Raw genomic sequence first — 16350 nt, forward strand, 5'->3', positions numbered from 1 at the left:
CCCAGGTCCAAGGGTTGCCAAGGGCTGTCTGCTGGGCTGGGAGAGTTTTCCACCTGGGGAAAACTCGGGGAAATCCCTTTGTCCAAGCTGCTGTAACTCCTGTAAAGTGAATTCCCTGATCCATTCCTGCTCTGATGGCTCAGGCCTGGGTGCCTGTGGTGGAGGGCAGGAGAGCTGAGGTGCCAAACAATCCCTGCTCCAGGGATTTCCCCCTCTCCTGCAGTGGCACAGCCATTCCAAGCACACACCTGGGCACCTGGCAGCATGGCAGAGATCCAGGTCCTTCCATGTGCCCACATGGGAGGGGACAGATCCCTGTCCTATCTCTGCACTTTACCCCCCCAGCTGTAAAGTGCAGTAATTCCCTAACTCCCAAAAATCACTGTGCTAACATAAACCAGGAGCAACTCTTTGATCTCCTGTAAACAGCAGGCCAGCAGAGCCTCCCATCCCACTGTTGTTATTGTTGCTAGGTTATTAATAGCTCTCTCCTGCACTGAAACTTTATTTAAATGCTATTAATATTTCACAGCCACGCAGGTAAGTGCCAAAGGTCAGAGTTTCACTGAGGAGTCTCACTGAGATGTCTCACAGCTCTTCCCCTGTGCCAGGGCTCACTGGAGGGCGCAGCGCTGCAAGTTTCACCTGTGCTGTCCCCCAAAATCCTCCCACACCTGCTCCTCTGCCAGGCACACGTGCAGGGCTGTACCAGGAAGAGAGGCAGGGCGCATGTGTGCACTCCTGGGCTCCTCAGTCCTCTGCAATTCACACAGGAAACACCAGAGAATGGATGAAGGAAAAGCATTTGTGTCAAATGGGAAGTCCTGCTTTGTCCTGTGTGGCTGGAAAGTGGGAGCCCTGATGGCTCTGTGTGTCCTGCAGCAGGCTCGAGGTACGTGAACACCTGAGTGTTACTTTTCTTTTTACTATATGGCTTTGCTGGTAGGAGGAGAGAGAAGTTTCGATCAGTTTAAATGGGAATGATTCACATAAAGTGGAATATTCCATGGTAAAGAAGTGACAGTTTAAAATCTGTCTGTGGAAGGTGTCTTGCTGAGGGCTAGTGATGGGCACGGTGATCTACTGGAAAAAAGAGGGGCAGGAAAATACACAGGACAAACCTGCAGCTCTGAATTCCTGATGGGATGTGCCCTTGGAGGACTGGGATTGAATGAGAAGCGTGGGACAGCTGTGTCTGCCCTGTCCAGGGAGTCAGGCAGAGTTTGTGGGTTGGAAATCAGTGAAATGCAGTGAGAGCACAGGGAAAGCAATTGGAAATCATTAACCAGATTGTTCACACAAACTGATTCCTAGTTCAAAAAGCTGTTGAGATGAAGATGCTTTATGAGAGACAAGGAAAACATTGCATCACACCTGCTGCCAGAGCCAATTTCCAGCCTTTAATGAAAGGCTCAGTCTCAGACATCGACACCACTTCAGTGAGAGCCAAGTGGCACTTCCTGTCCCCAAAGATACTTTTGAATCATTCACATATTTCCCCTTTTGACCAGGTCATGTTCAGCTTCTCCCTCCTCAAAACGTGACCCTGCTGTCCAGGGATTTTGCCATGATTTTGACCTGGGCTCCAGGGGAAGGCTCTCCCCCAGATGTGACCTACACTGTGAGGTATGAAAGGTAAGAGCTCCAAAGCATGTCAGATCAAAGGGGTGGCACAGGGACAACTACTGGGCATCTCTCCTGGTTAATGAGTGTCCTAATCCTCAGTGACCTCCCACCAAAACAAAACATGATCCAAACTCTGAGTCCCACTTGCTCCCACTCTCCCAAACCCTTCCTTCTCTTGCTCTGTAAATCCCAGCAGAACGTGTTTCATATTTTGGTGTGGTTGTTCCTTCCAGCCAGGACCGCCTGGACAAATGGAGGAAGGTTCCTCACTGCAGGAACATCCCCAGGTCCTTCTGCAATCTGACTTGTGCCCTCTCCAACCTCTACGTCAAGGTGCGGGCTCGGGTGAAGGCGGTTTGGGGCTGGTCCCAGTCGCCCTGGGTGAAATCCCAGTTCAAGGATTACTACTCAGATGGTGAGTGCCTGCCAGGTGACAGCCTGGATGGAAGGACAGACACACAGACCACACCCCACAGGGGTCCAGGGGCTTTATGGATGGCAGAGACTTGAGTGAGCGAGCAGGAGCAGTGACAGGCTGGGATCATTTGAGGATGAATTTTGTAGCAAATGTCAGAATTTGTTCATCAGCTGAGCAAAGTGGCTCCCAGGATGTTTTAGTTACAGAGGTGTCCTCTGTGCCTGTGGCCACTGTCCCAGTGGCTCTCTGGGGTGCTTTAGATACAGAGGTGTCCTTTGCCTCCCTCTTATCACAAGATAACAGCTGGAAGTGAGGACCAGCCATCCCTGCTGAAGGTAAGAGCCAAGGCAGCCCCTTTCTCAGAGCTGCTCCCTCCATTGCAGTGGAACTGGCTCCCCCTGTGCTCACCCTGAAGGTCAGGGACAATTCCATCCACGTCAGTGCCTCCTTCCCTCTGCCCACCTGTGTGGAGAACCTCACCTGGAAGTATGACCTGAACCTCTGGGAAGCAGGATCTGAAGACAAGGTCGGTACAAGTGGCTCTTTTTAGATGAAATGGAGGAACTGAAAAAGATTCAAAGTTCTGGGCAGAGAGAGAGGGACTGATCCAGGGCCTGGAGGAAATGAACCAGCCAAACCAGAGCCAAACCAAAGCCAGAGGCAAAAAGTAGAAGTGTGTGATGCATCCTTATTTTTTTGGTAGTTCCCTATTTTTATCAGGAAGGGGAGTTTACACTCCAGTCAGTCTGAAGGGCTGAGGTTTAAAACAACCAATCCTGGTGCCACTGGCAGCATTCCCTGGCACAGCAGAGCCCAGCACTGCTGCAATCCCCACCTGGATCCATCAGCCCTGGGGGGATGTCACACATGGGCCACACAAGGGATCCATGGGCTAAGGTGGTACAGAAACACCACCCCAATAATGAAAGAATCACCTCTCCAACCCTCTGCTCTGTCTCTCAGCAGAAGAAATACGAGGGTTACTTCAGGAAGGACACAGTGACCATCAACACCACTGCCCTCAGAGGCAACTACTGCTTCAGTGCCAGGGCTCTCTATGAAAGCATCGACGTGAAGCACAGTGAATTCTCCCAGCCTGTGTGTGTGCTGTTAAACCACAAAGGTATGGCCCTTCTCAGGACAGGATGTGGGAGACATCCAGTGGGATGAGGGAAAGGCAAAGATTTCCACTAAAATCAGGTTTTCACCACAAAAACAAAGCTTCCTGCTAAAGGGACTGGTTGGATTTTCTGGTGAGTGATTCCTGCTTTCTGTAGAAATAGTTTCATTTTAAAAGCCTGAAATGTTTTCTGAAAACTCTGAATATTGTATATCAGTGTAGAGCCCATAACTCCTATAAAAATACCACTCACAAGAGATTATTTCTGTCTTTTTCATCAGCACAGTGGAAGTTCCCACTTCTGGTTGTGATCCCTCTGTTTGTCCTCCCCATCTTTGTGGCCAGTCCCTTCATCTGCTGCCTGGTGAAGCAGGAGGCCAAGCAAAGGAAGATGCCTCAAGTTCTGGTATGGCCCAAATTCTGGAATCCCCTCCTGACCCAGAGCCTTGCTGGTTTTCAGAGGGTCACTGGGGAGGAGTGGGGGGTTCTGCACTCCTCAGTTTTACATTTGTAATTCCCATTTTTGAAATAACCTTTCTGACATCCAGATTTTTCTTTTGGAATCATCACAGGCTCATTGTTTGATTCCTTCTCCCTGTAGGATTTCTCTCAATTTAAAGCTGCTGGACCAACCTTCCCCCTGGAGCTTGGTGAAAAGGAATTCTGCAGTGATGATCTGAGCTGCTCAGAGGAGCCAGTGCCTCAAAGGAGGACAAACAGAGCTTTAGGAGGACACCAGCTGCCATGGAGGGCTTCTTTCTCATCATCATCATCACTGTCATCATCGTGGTCAGAGGATGAGGAGGAGGAAGGCAGCAGCACTTTGATCCCATACCACAAAATGCCTCGGTATCCAAAGAGAGGTCTCAGCTCTCAGCCAGCCCCAGCAGCTCTGGGGGAAATCCTGGATTCAGGGTCTGGAGATCTCTCTGTGGCATCTGTGCTTGACCTCAGAGCCCTGGGTTTCACCCTCCTTGCAGAGAGGAAGGGTGAGAGGGACACCTCGGGGTCCCAGGCACACGAGGAGCCCTCCCTGTACCTCTGCTCCTCCTTGGACAGGATCTCCCTCACTGATGTGACATTGCCAGGTGCCCCAGAGCAGGGCCAGGACCATGGACACGGGGACGAGAGGCTGGGGACGAGCCCCCTGCAGCCCCTGCTGGGGGGGATTGGTGCTGAACCCCACGAGCTGAACCCCAGGAAGGTTCCCCATTCCTGCAGGGGTTACCAGAAATCCATCCCTGAGCTGCAGCTCCAGGAGGATCCCAGCAGGCAGCTGCTCATCCCCCTGTGGACACTGCAGCTGGCAGAGGATGAAGGCATCGCCAGTGACTGTGGCAGTGACAGCTTCACAGAGGGGACCCCTCCCGAGCCCACAGTGCTCAGTGACGCTTTTGGGACTTCACTTACAGAGGGAAAATGTGATCCAAAGCTGCAATTCCCAGGCTATGAGCACTCACATTACTTGGGAAGGATCTGAAGTGCCCAGCAGGTCTGGGCAGTGCCTGGAAATCCTGGGGAGCTCCAGATGTCCAAGCAAGGATCCTTGAACAAGGACAAAAACTGATGTCTGACCTATCAAGGCAATGGCTTTAGGGACACAAAAGTGCAATTTATTGCTAAGTCACCTCTGTGCTGTCACTGTCAGGGGTGGGGAGGCAGGGACACCTCTGAGGGAGCCCCCAGCAAACAGACCCACTGCCTGTGGGTCACCTCAGACTCCAGAACAAGGGCCTGAAAATGCAGTGTTGTGCCTGCACGTGCATCTGGAGCACATTTTGAACTGCTTTGTATCACTTTTGCTTCCCTGTAAGTCCAGAGCTTGAGTGGAAGTTCCTTACAGAGACATTCAGCAAGATCTGGTTTTTGTGGCAGGAAGAGTTCTCCACCTCATCCTGCAGAAATCACCTTCTGTGTTCCAGCAGAGGGAACTGAAGCCAAAGTGTGCAGCATGTTTGTTTATTTATTTTTTATTTTATATTTATTGAAGTTGAAATTCTTCCTGCTGTGCAGAATGTCTGAGAGCAATAATATTTTTATATAAATCTCCATGTGTACGTGGTTTTGTTTTCCAGAGCTACAAAGGGGGACTGCAGCTCATCCTGAAAAATAATTGCCTTTAAAACAGGACCCCATCCTGGGCTGGAGTGGAATTCTGAAATTCCCAGCCAGGTCACTTTGGTCACTACTGAACAAAGAATGTCAGAATGGTTTGGTGGGAAGGGATCCTGAAGTTCATCCCAGGGCACCCCTGCTATGGCAGGGACACCTCCCATTGTCCCAGGCTGCTCCAAGCCTGTCCCTGGCACTGCCAGGGACCCAGGGGCAGCCCCAGCTGCTCTGGGCACCTGTGCCAGGGCCTCCCCACCCTCCCAGGGAAGGATTTCAGTCCAGTATCTAATCTAGATCTCCCCTCTGGCAGTTTACAGCCATCACCTTTGTCCCATCACTTCATGTCCTTGTAAAAGCTTTTTATACTGCAGTATGAAAGGGAGCCTTTGTGTAAAGGGCTCACAGGGAAGCAGAGCAGTAAAAGAGAGAGGGAAACACTCCCCAGCCATTCTCTGCACTCAGGGAGAGGGCTCAGGTGAGGGGAGGCTGTTGATGGAGGGTATGAAAGCTGAAATCCTGTGAGAAGCAGGAATAAAGAAGTGAGGGGTGGTAGGAGGGAGTGGGAACTGCTCTGCAGCAAGATTTACTCCTTGAGGTCCTGAATGAAGTCCAAAGGAGAGGTGGGGAAAGGATTCACCAGCTGGACTATTCCTCTGTCCTCTGCAGTGTCCTTAGGTTCATACCCCGTTGTTATCCCTCCAGTTCATTTGGAAAGACACCGATGATCCAAACGTAATCACCACCCAATTTCTTGTGCAACCCAGGAAAACCCCCCAGGCTTTGATTTACAGGAAGCTCTGAAGTTGAGTAACGTCTACAGAATGCTTTTGGCATGTCCCAGCTCTGCAAACCCGGCCTGGGATCAGCTCTTGCCTTGTCCAGGGGCTGAGGGCCAGGCTGCAGGCCAGGGGAGCTGCACAGGAGGTGGCAGCATCCAACTCCTCATTTCCTCTCAGCAGGGCTTGGAGCTGCTTTCCTCTGCAGAAGGGTCAGTCCTGGCCACAGCACAGTGCTCCTCTCCCACAGCAGCTGCTCCAGGTGTTATCAAAGCATCAGGGAATCATTTCCTTGGAAAACACCCTGGGGATCATCGAGTCCAGCTGGGAACCCACCCTGTCCTCAGGGCCATGTCCACACACGGAGGGTTCATGCCCAGCACTCACAGGTTTGCTGCACTCCCCACACACTGTGAGGAAATCAAAAGTTTGAAAGATAAAACCGTAATTTTAAACTTGAAAGTCGAGTTTTGGACATCTTCAGGTCCCCAAAGATTCAAAGAGTTGTTTCCTGGGCCATTCAAAAGGAGACACCTTGTTAGAAATAAGGGCAGAGGTAAAGTTTGAAGTTCTGTTGTCAGAACTGAAGGCTCAGGTGCACACCAAGGTCCCCCAGCTCTGCCCCATCACCCAGCAGGAATGCGAGGGAAGGGAAAACAGAAATACTTTTATCAGGCTGTTCAGGAAACACCCTAACAAACAGTTGTGCTTAATTAGACACTGGTGCATAGGTGTGTCTGCTCTAACAAATCTGAGGCCTCTGCCTTTGTCCAGGTGAGCTGAGAGAGACAAAATGCCAGTGATGCACCATGGCAGGGCTGAAGCACAGAGCCCTCCCACAGCCAGGCAGGGCAGGGAACAGAAACAGCATCAGGAAATCCACAGAGGAGGAGGGAAGCAGAAGGGGTTTGTGAATTCCATCACAGGTTTGGCCACAGGATAGAGCAGTGAAATCAGCATTCAGAAGCACGCAGGGTTTGTTTTTTGAAAACATAACATCACGCTAAAAGCTGCACACGTTATGGGAAAGGGACTGTATCCCTTTCTTCCTGTCCATACAAACTCCCAATTCTTATCACGTGGATTCAGTAACAGAACTTTACACTGTAAACAGCCACAAAAATAAACATTGCAGGTGTACAACAGTCCCTGCAAAAAGCTGTGGGACAGCAGGTGCCCCTCCTGTGGAAAGGCCACCACTCTTCTGCCTTCTGCCCACATCAGGTGAAAAACCCCAGTGCTCTGGCTGACTTTCACTGTAAGAAAGTATTCAGGAGTAATTTTGGAGGAAATAGGTATTGAACCAACCAGGTGCAGAGCTCTAAGTTTCAATGTCTGGAGTTGTAACAAGCTCAAGTTACTCGACCAGAAAAGCAAACCTCAAACCCCAGGAACCTCAGGGAGGGCTTTCAGGCAGGAAGCTCTCAGCAAAAAGGTATTTGGCTCTTTTTCAGGAGCTGGGGATTTTCTCAGCCTCTGGCTCGTGCACCTTTGTACAGTCAGGTGTGCACTCCTGCTGTCACTCTGCAGTGTCACACATGCGCAGGGCTCCGCGCAGAGCCAGGGAAGGCAGGACAGGAGCTCTGCTGTGCTCTGTTACTGAGCAACAGATCCAACCTGGCCTGGCAAGACAGAATTCAGCCAAAAGGTGATTCACCTGCACACAGGAGCAGCTGCCTGCTCCCACAGCCCAGCCTGCAGAGTCATTCATGAAGGGATTTCTGATCGTCCTGGCTGGAGTTTCAGTGCTGGGTAAGTCCTGAGCTCTGCTCTGCTGTCGCTGGTTGTGGGATTCTGTTTGATCCTGGAGCCTGCTCTTCACTCCTGTTTGCTGAATTATCACCTAAGAATGAGCCGGTGTATGAGTTCTCTTCTGAGTTCTCTCTCCTTGTGGTAACTCCCATGTGTGGCTGGTACGCTCGGCACTTTCGGGATTAGTAGGGAGAGGGAAAGATTCCTTCACTTCAAAGGGTTTGTCACTGTGCTGGGACCCAAATCCTACAGCAGAGAAGGATTTTCACTGGTATCAGGGGGCTTTGGATCAGTCTCCTCATGGCTTCAGCACAAATGAATACAAGAACAGTGCTGATTTTAAAGGAGGTACAAACAAATAATGAGAGCTTAAAATGAGGGAGTCACCGGAGAGTGGATGGGTTGGAAGGGACTTAAAGCTCATCTCATCCCACCCCTGCCATGGCAGGGACACCTTCCACAGTCCCAGGGTGCCCCAAGCCTGCCCAGCCTGGCCTCGGGCACTGCCAGAGATGGGGCAGCCCCAGCTGCTCTGGGCACCCTGTGAACTATCAGGGAACAATTTCTCCCTGATATCTAATGTAGCTCTGCCCTCTAAAAGCCATTTAATCCTACTCCAGATGTGACAAGCTCACTGCTGGCTGAATGAAGGATAAACCTGCTCCTTCCAGACCCAGCTGTTCAGCATTCAGCCCTGCCATTCATCTGCTGTGTCTGGCATCTCCTCAGCCCAAGGGACTGTCACACTGTGAAATATCTTGGTTTTCCCCTGCCCACACTTGACTGTGCTTGTGTTAGGCTGCTTTGCATAAGTGTTCCAGCATGGATAAATGTGGGAAGACAGATTTCCTACTCCTGATAAGACTGGGGTATTTGTGACTCAGTTTTCAGGGCGCTCAGACAGGGAACCCCACTCCTCCATACCCATGCTGCTGCTCCTGAGAGCCTGGCATGAGCAGAGGCAGATGTGGGGCTGCAGATGAAGCCAGGAGAACATCTGGAGCAGGCAGCAGCTCATTTCTGCACCACTTCCCTGCCCAAATGCCACACACAGCACTGAGAGGGGATCTGTGCCCTTGTGCCTCACCCTCCTCCATCCAGCCAGCAGACTGAACTGCTCACGCTCAGTCCTGGTCCTTGGGGAAAGCCTGGAGAGAGGATCCAGCTGGGACTTATTCTCTGTTCAGTGTGATCCTGTCCAAGGCAGCCCCACCCCAGGGCTCAGTTTGCCCATCTGTGCTATTTTCATTTGCTCATTTTTCACATTGTTCACTGCAGGCTGAAGCCCTCACATGCCCAGGTGTTTATCAGTGCCACAAACCCAGAGCTGAATAATGTATAAACGATTTACCTTTGAGGGTCTGCCCATAATCTGAATTCAGAGTTTATAAATCCTGAACTTAGAAACTCTTGTGGATCAGCCTTGGAAAATTTTGCTCTGTGTTTTCTCATGATAAGAGACACAAAACCCTCGAGGGCTTTTCTGCAGCAGCTCAGAGCCAGTTTGCTGCACGAGGGCCATGGTGGGGTCCTGCTGTCCAGGGACATGTTTGCAGGGACAGGTGACATTGCTGACCCCAAAGGAAGAGCAGCAGGGCTCAGAAAGCAGGGAGCTGGGCAGTTGTTTACTGTCACCCTGGCACACCCAGGCCAGAGTCCAGACACTGGGTGTCACTCTGTACAGGCACTTTCCATCCAATAAAACATGGAGCACGAGAGCAGAATGGAGCCACATCTTCAGGAGGTGACACTGAGCTCTGCATGTCACTCCCTTGAGCAGGGGCAGAAAGCAGAGACATCCACAGACCTGATTCTGGGCTTGAAAACAGATTATTGGTGTTATTTTATCACCCATATAAAAGCTCTTAAAGAAACTGGACTAGAAATTCAAGGATTCTCTTTCTGATTTGAGTTTTCGAGTTTTTGAGGCTTTTCTGTATAAAGTCCTCATTTCTTTGGGATGAGTCAGTTGTCTGCAAGAGTGTGATGTGAACACAGTTTGAAGCCTTGTTCTGCTCAAGCTCCTTCTTTTCAGCCCAGATTTAGCAAAATACCCCAGGATCCAGTTTTTAATACCAGTTTCTCTGCTCCTCCAGGAATTGTGACCACAGAGAGATCATCATGTCTGAAACGTGCAGCATTCTCTTCCACAAACTTTGAGAACATCCTGACATGGGAAACAGAGGCAGATATTCCCCCCGGCACTGTGTTTGATGTCCAGTACAAACAGTATGTGAAGTTTGCTTCTTTTGGGCTGTTCTTAGGGGTCTCAGAGAGAGAAGGGCCAAGACAGAAAAGCTGATTTTGCTGTTTCTCCTGTATTGTGGTTCATATAATGGTTCATATAATCCTATGAATATTTTAGGATTATTCAAAGTGGGAGATGATGCTCATTTAAGCAAATATTTTATATCTTGGGTTGTTTTGCTCCATATTTCAGGATTATTCAGAGTGGGAGATATGATGCTCATTTAAGCAAATATTTTACATCTTGGGTTGTTTTGCTCCATATTTCAGGATTATTCAGAGTGGGAGATATGATGCTCATTTAAGCAAATATTTTACATCTTGGGTTGTTTTGCTCCATTTCTGAGTTACTCTTGCCTTCAGCAACTTCCTTCTCTCTATTCCATTTTGCTCCATTCCTGTCCAACCAAATGACCCCAAATCCTTGTTTTGTCCTCAGGTATGGAGAGAAATCCTGGCTCAGCAAGCAGGAGTGCCAGAGCATCACCCAGCTCTTCTGCAACCTCAGCAGGGAGACAGAGAACTTCACGGAGCACTTCTACGGGCGGGTGCGGGCGCGGGGCTGCTCCTCCAGCTGGGTGCGCTCCGAGCGCTTCGAGCCCCGCAAGGAGAGTAGGTACCAACCCCAAACTCCTGCTCCTGATCCTGCAGGGCAGCATTTCCCCACAGCTCAGACTTGCCAGGCTCTGTGTTGCTGGGGGGAGTGAAGCCTTGGAGGTTTGGAGGTGAATGAGGAATGGGCAGGGTCTCAGTTGGGAGCTGGGGGTCAGAGAAAGGAAAGGCCTGCTGCGATGGGAGGGAGAGCTGCTGGTGACAGGAATAGAGAAATGAGTAAGGGACATGATGGGCAGCCTGAGGACAGGGAGTTCAGCAGCTGTGAAATGGGAACATTGGGATAAGCATCCATTCCAGTGGGTACTTGGTGTCCCGACCCCAAAGTGAGCCCTACTGACACAACACAGCCTCTGGGGCCTCATTGGCTCTGTGGATTAAACTTCCCACTGAAAAATCACCAAGAACAATTCCAGATGGCATCAGCAGCCAATGGCTGTGAAGAGCCTTCAGACTTTGGTGCTTTTGGCACCAAAAAAGCTGTGAGAAGTTGGATGAAAGCCCTTTGCAGCGCTGGGTGTAGCATGTGACTGTCACAGAGACCAGTGCAGGCACAAAGCCCTGTAAATGTGGTGTAGGATGGGAACTGGGATTTGAGCTGTAACCTGTGGTGGGATTTCAGCCCTCACACATACAGGAAGGAGGACATCCTGCACAGGGGCAGGGAACATGGAGCTGGAAAAGCCTGGGATGAGAATTCCTGGGCACAAGAACCCCAAACCACCTCTGTCTGCAGAGGCCTGACTGCTGCCATGCTCACACAGCTCAGGCCCATTTTGTACAAACAGAAATGACATTTCAGCGAGTCAGGGTGTGTCTGACACCACTGACAGAGCCTGCTGTGCCTTCCCAGCCATCATAGGCCCCCCCCAGGTGGAACACGTGCCCCAGGCCCGCTCCATCAGGTTCCTGATCCGGCCCCCCCTGACGCCCCTGCGCGGGGAGGACCAGCAGCAGCTCTCTGTGGAGGACATCTACAGCAAATTCGGGGCTGTGGATTATCACCTGATAATATTCAACCAGAGGACACAGCAGCAGGTAAAGCACAGCCTCGGGCTCTGGGATGCTGTAAATCCCATTTCAGATGAGATGGAAAAGGATCTCAGTTATGGGGGAGATTTCTGATGTACAAGGGAAAGTCTTGGAGTCTTTAACTTGAATTTGAGGACAACAGGAATTTGAGGCTTTCTTCTTAAATCCAAAGGACTGTCTAAGAGTACTGTATAAGTAGCAAAAAGTAAAACCCTTGGTGACTAAAAATTATTTAAGTAGTTCAAGTCTTAAGAAACTCAAATGCAGAATTAAATACAGAAATAATGGAAAACAAACTCATATAAATATGATTCAGAAAAAAGCAGAGTTCCATACATACAGAGTAATTCTAGCCCTGTAAGACCACATTAGTAAATAATATTTTATGCTGAATTTTGCAATCTGAATTGAAGAAAATTTCATCTTGCCCAAATACAGATTTTACCTTTCTTTTCAACAGTGGACAAAGAATGAGCACAACAAAGAATTTGAAGTTTCCAACTTGGACCCAGACACTGAATACAACGGGACAGTTTATATCTGTCTGCTCCAGAGAAGAAGCAAACCTCAGGTGTTTTGGGTCAAAACACTGGCAGGTGAGGCTGCTAACTGTGCTGAAAGCTGAAAAGTCCAGATGGGATATTGGATACACAAAATGCATTGATTTTCAGCACAGAATGTTTTAATAATTAAAAAATTAATTCTGTGAGACTAAACCAGTGACATCACTAGCTAATTGTGACATTTTTCTAATCCAGCTCTTTTTCCATTTGTTCTTTCCCCAGACAAGACGTGGATTCTCTACTGTCTGGTGGCCCTGGCCTTCTGTGCTGGGCTGGTTTTTGCTGCCACTGCTTATGTGAGCTACAAATACATCAAACAGCGCAGTGCCCAGCCCAGGGCCCTGGTGAGTGCCCTCAGCCACTGCAGCTCAGCCTGCAAATCACAGAATCCTCCCTGCCTGGGGCTGGAAGGGTCATTTAGTCCATTTAGATCCTGTATGGGATCCACATCTGTCACTGTCCCAGGTGTTCCCAGCCCCAATGTCCAGCCTGGCCTTGGGCACTGCTGGGGATGCATGGGCAGCCAGAGCTGCTCTGTGCCTCAGCACTCTCTGAGTAAAACATTTCTCCCCAGGATCCAATCAAACTCTCCCTCCTTCATTTAAAGGGTTAAGGAGCTTGCTCTAGGCAATCACTGCAGATTCCTGGTATTTTAAAGTGCTCAGAACCTGCCCCAAACTGAGCCCCTCAGGTTAGGCAGTTAAACCTGGGGCATCCTAAATCCCCAGTTGCCCTTGAAACCCTGGGATTCTCCCCTATCCCTCATCTCCCACAGCAAGAACTGGGTTTCATGCTAATGAGCTCAAGGATTTTCATGCTGCAGGGCTTAGGCCAAATCTTGCAAAAGTGAAAGCAGGAGATTTTCTTCCTCATGTTTCAAGGCTGCTCAGTTAATAGACAATGAGAAATGTCTGTATTCCTGGGAATGGTGATTTTCCAGCAGAAAAAAAAAAAGCAGCAGAGCTCTTTTGTCAGCAGAGCAGATCCCTGGTGGCTGTTAGTGGATTTTACTGACACTTCTCCAAAGAAAATGCTACAGTAACTACAGCAACCCTTCAGCTTCTTGGTAATAACTCTGCTCTTTGATCTCCTCCACCAGGACTTCAGAGGGATTCCATCCTTCCAGCCTCTCACCCTGACAGTGGAGCACATCATAAAGCCCCTCAGCTTCTCCAAATCTTCCTCCTTCATCCCTGAAGTGCAGCTGGCCCAGATGAGCCAACACCTGAACTGGTCCCTGGAGCCAGCACGTCCCTCCTGTCCCTACCAGCAGCAGGTGGATGTCCCAGCAGTGCAGCTGGCCCCTCAGCCCTGCCAGGTGGAAATGCCAGCTGCCATCACTGCCTACACTCCTCAGAAAGCCGAGCAGGGCATTGCTGCTGCCCCAGGCAGCTCCAGCCTGGCCCTGACCTATGGACTGTGCGTGGAGGGCACGGACAGGAGCTCCCAGCCAGAACACAGGCTGAAGGAATCTTCTCCAGATCTGAAGGAATCTTCTCCAGATGGTTCTGAGGAGGGAGAGCTCCGAACCCACGGGCTGGGAAAGAGCTGCAGCCACTGGGATTACAGAGAGCAGCGGCCAAAGGCGGCCCTGTGGAAGAGCAGGGACAGACTGGAGTCAGTTGTGATCCAGGGGAGCCCTGGGCAGACGCAGCTGCTGCTGCAGAGCGAGGAGCTGCAGGATCCCGAGCGGGTGTCCCAGCTGTCCCTGTCCCTGCTGGAGCAGGGGGCATGCTACCGACAGCAGGCAGCCGTGCCCCTGCTGCTGCCCGCGGGGAAAGCTGCCCCAGGCCGCGCTGCACAGGAGGAGCTGCTGCTGGCACCGCTGCTGCTCTCGGTCCGGACTGGGAGCCACGGCGAGCAGTGGGAGCTGCCGGAGCCGTGCCCAGCCCCTGCAGCCCCAGCGCAGCTCCCAGGGACTGCAGCCGTGCAAATGTTCCCAGCAGCAAAGGGGCTGGAGCTGGGCTGCACTGAGCTCGGCGTGTCCCCGGCCAGCAGCCCGGACGGGGACGGGGACAGGGACAGGGACACTCCTCTCACCATGCTCTTCAAGGATTTGGACCTCAAAGTGCAGTGGGATGAGGAGAGCACGGAACTTTATTAGGATGAGTTAATGGTCTTTAAATGCAGATGATGTTTTCTTGTATGAACCAGAAGCAATGCAAACCCACAGCTGGTCCTGGCTGTATGAACAGAGCTCAGGGCTGTCACACTGCTCCATTGTCACACTGCCCCATTTGGTGCCTTTGCTGACAGAACTGCTCCTTGTTACACTGCCATACTGCACCTTTGCACTTAAACACAGGTCTTTATTTCTGCATATTCTCAAATTGATCATGAATTGGATTACCTTAAAAGATCAGAGAAGATTGTTTCCAATCCCAGATTCAGTTTACTGAAAATCTAGCAAAATTCACACACTGTATGTTCTCTTTACCAACACCTAAGATAGACGTGACTCCCTTTGAGGAAATTCAGGTATGCAAACCTAGAAGTATTTAATGTACCACGGTGCAGTAAAAGAAGTAAATAGTTACTGGTGTTCTGCCCTTGGATAAATGACTAGTGTTACTGGTGTTCTACCCTTGGAAAAGAATATTCCACCTTCCTGGAATGGACTTTGCCTTCAAAGGAGTCATTGAAACTGGGTAACAGCTCCTGATGCAGCAGTTCTGTGATATTTGTCCCTGTCCCCTGTGCTTTTTAATACTTGTACAAAGATAAAGCCTTTTGTAATACCTGGACAAAGATAAAGCCTTTTTCATCTCAGCACAGGTTAATGCAGCCTTGGCCTAGTTCTGAGCTTTCTCAGCTGCTGCTCTGCAGCAGTCACACATTCTGCTCCTCCCTGAGATCCCCAGGGATGAAGGACCTGGGATCACACTCCAGGCAGGGATGTGAGGATTGCAGCACTCCCAGTTCAACCCTCAATCTCAGTTTATCCCAATCCCAATCCATGCACCAATAATCCACCCAGGAGCCCAGGGAGGTCTGGAGCTCTCCCTCCCACCCCTCCCTGCTCCTGGCACATCCTCCAGAGCTGCCATGACCATTGTTTGGGAGTCAAAATCCTTGGAGCACCTGGACCTCCCCCAAAAGGAAGCTAAATTCTAATTCATTGCCAGAGGAGGTGATTATTTTTCATTCAGAGGAAAGCACAGTTCAGCCTGTTCATTTGCACTGCTGTGGTGAAAAACGTGTCTGAGGACATTGGTTTTAGAGAAGTGAAAGCATTTACAGGAATAAGCAAGGCCTGACTGGTATGGGGAAGTATTTACTCAGAGACCAATCTGACCAGGGGTAAAATTCAGCTGCTCCCACTCCAAGTGCACTTGGCGCTTTTCTCAGCCCAGGAAAGCTGAAGCTAAAGGTTAAATTCCACTATTTTGGGGTGATTTTGCAAATAAGCCAAAAGCTCATGAAGTGAAGATTTTTGATGATTCAACCCAGGATTTAAGGAACAGTCCTAGAAACTTTCCAGGCCAAGGTTCTGAGCTCCAGCCCCAACAACTGCTGAAGGACCACAGCCCTGTGAGGCCAAAAGGGCAGAATTCCAAGTGTGCTGGAGAAGTGTGAGGGTACCACAGACTGAAATACGTGCATGGCTTGGGCAGCGACCAGCAGGACATTCCCAGGGAGCTCCCTCCATTCCATCCAGCACCAAAGGTCTGTGGAATGTGCTTTGATCTGGTTCCTGTACTCTGTGCCCCAAAAACAACCCACAGAGAAATGCTGCAGCTCCTGGAGCTGTTCCCAAGGACTGGGAGACACCAGGGGTAACATTTTTTTCCATTAAACCCCCCTGGAGAGGCATTTAAAGCCAGTGACGCCAATTACCTTATTCAGAGTTGCAGATCTTGTGTCAACACTATTCCCAGTGATGCCATCCAGGGAATAATCAACATTTTGGGTGGTGTTGTGAAACACAACCCCCAGCACAGGATGGGTATGGGCAGAGTTGTGTGGAAGGGATGGGGGCCTTGGGAGAGCATTTCAATCTGCTGCTAAAATTATGTTATTTTCTATTTTTAAAGCCTTTCCAAATCCCTCTGCAGAAGCCCTGCCATGGGGTCTGGTCATGCCCAGACCGTA

General features: G+C 50.2%; 2 protein-coding genes across 2 annotated transcripts; both read left to right on the forward strand.

Moving 5' to 3' along the window:
• The first annotated feature begins 729 nt into the window (after positions 1–729).
• Positions 730–4644, forward strand: IFNLR1 (interferon lambda receptor 1). Its single transcript, XM_059488844.1, has 7 exons — positions 730–892; positions 1512–1635; positions 1860–2041; positions 2428–2570; positions 3008–3167; positions 3446–3570; positions 3766–4644. The coding sequence occupies exons 1-7, from the start codon at positions 730–732 to the stop codon at positions 4642–4644; spliced, it is 1776 nt and encodes a 591-aa protein (XP_059344827.1).
• A 2983-nt stretch (positions 4645–7627) lies between these two features.
• IL22RA1 (interleukin 22 receptor subunit alpha 1) lies at positions 7628–15012 on the forward strand. The gene is made up of 7 exons (XM_059488830.1): positions 7628–7804; positions 9901–10033; positions 10491–10663; positions 11517–11701; positions 12156–12291; positions 12481–12602; positions 13358–15012. The coding sequence occupies exons 1-7, from the start codon at positions 7762–7764 to the stop codon at positions 14360–14362; spliced, it is 1797 nt and encodes a 598-aa protein (XP_059344813.1). The 5' UTR covers positions 7628–7761; the 3' UTR covers positions 14363–15012.
• Positions 15013–16350: the final 1338 nt, after the last annotated feature.

The sequence above is a fragment of the Ammospiza nelsoni genome, chromosome 25 (assembly GCF_027579445.1).
Source record: "Ammospiza nelsoni isolate bAmmNel1 chromosome 25, bAmmNel1.pri, whole genome shotgun sequence".
NCBI classification, from domain to species: domain Eukaryota; kingdom Metazoa; phylum Chordata; class Aves; order Passeriformes; family Passerellidae; genus Ammospiza; species Ammospiza nelsoni.

What these genes read in the sequence shown, in the direction of transcription:
- IFNLR1 (XM_059488844.1), top strand. Translation starts at nt 730, where the DNA reads ATGTGTGCACTCCTGGGCTCCTCAGTCCTCTGCAATTCACACAGGAAA. An exon ending in AAGCAGGATCTGAAGACAAG is followed by an intron (nt 2,571 to 3,007) that starts GTCGGTACAAGT and finishes TCTGTCTCTCAG; the next exon opens with CAGAAGAAATACGAGGGTTA. An exon ending in TGTGCTGTTAAACCACAAAG is followed by an intron (nt 3,168 to 3,445) that starts GTATGGCCCTTC and finishes CTTTTTCATCAG; the next exon opens with CACAGTGGAAGTTCCCACTT.
- IL22RA1 (XM_059488830.1), top strand. Translation starts at nt 7,762, where the DNA reads ATGAAGGGATTTCTGATCGTCCTGGCTGGAGTTTCAGTGCTGG. An exon ending in TTTGATGTCCAGTACAAACA is followed by an intron (nt 10,034 to 10,490) that starts GTATGTGAAGTT and finishes TTTTGTCCTCAG; the next exon opens with GTATGGAGAGAAATCCTGGC. An exon ending in ACCAGAGGACACAGCAGCAG is followed by an intron (nt 11,702 to 12,155) that starts GTAAAGCACAGC and finishes TCTTTTCAACAG; the next exon opens with TGGACAAAGAATGAGCACAA.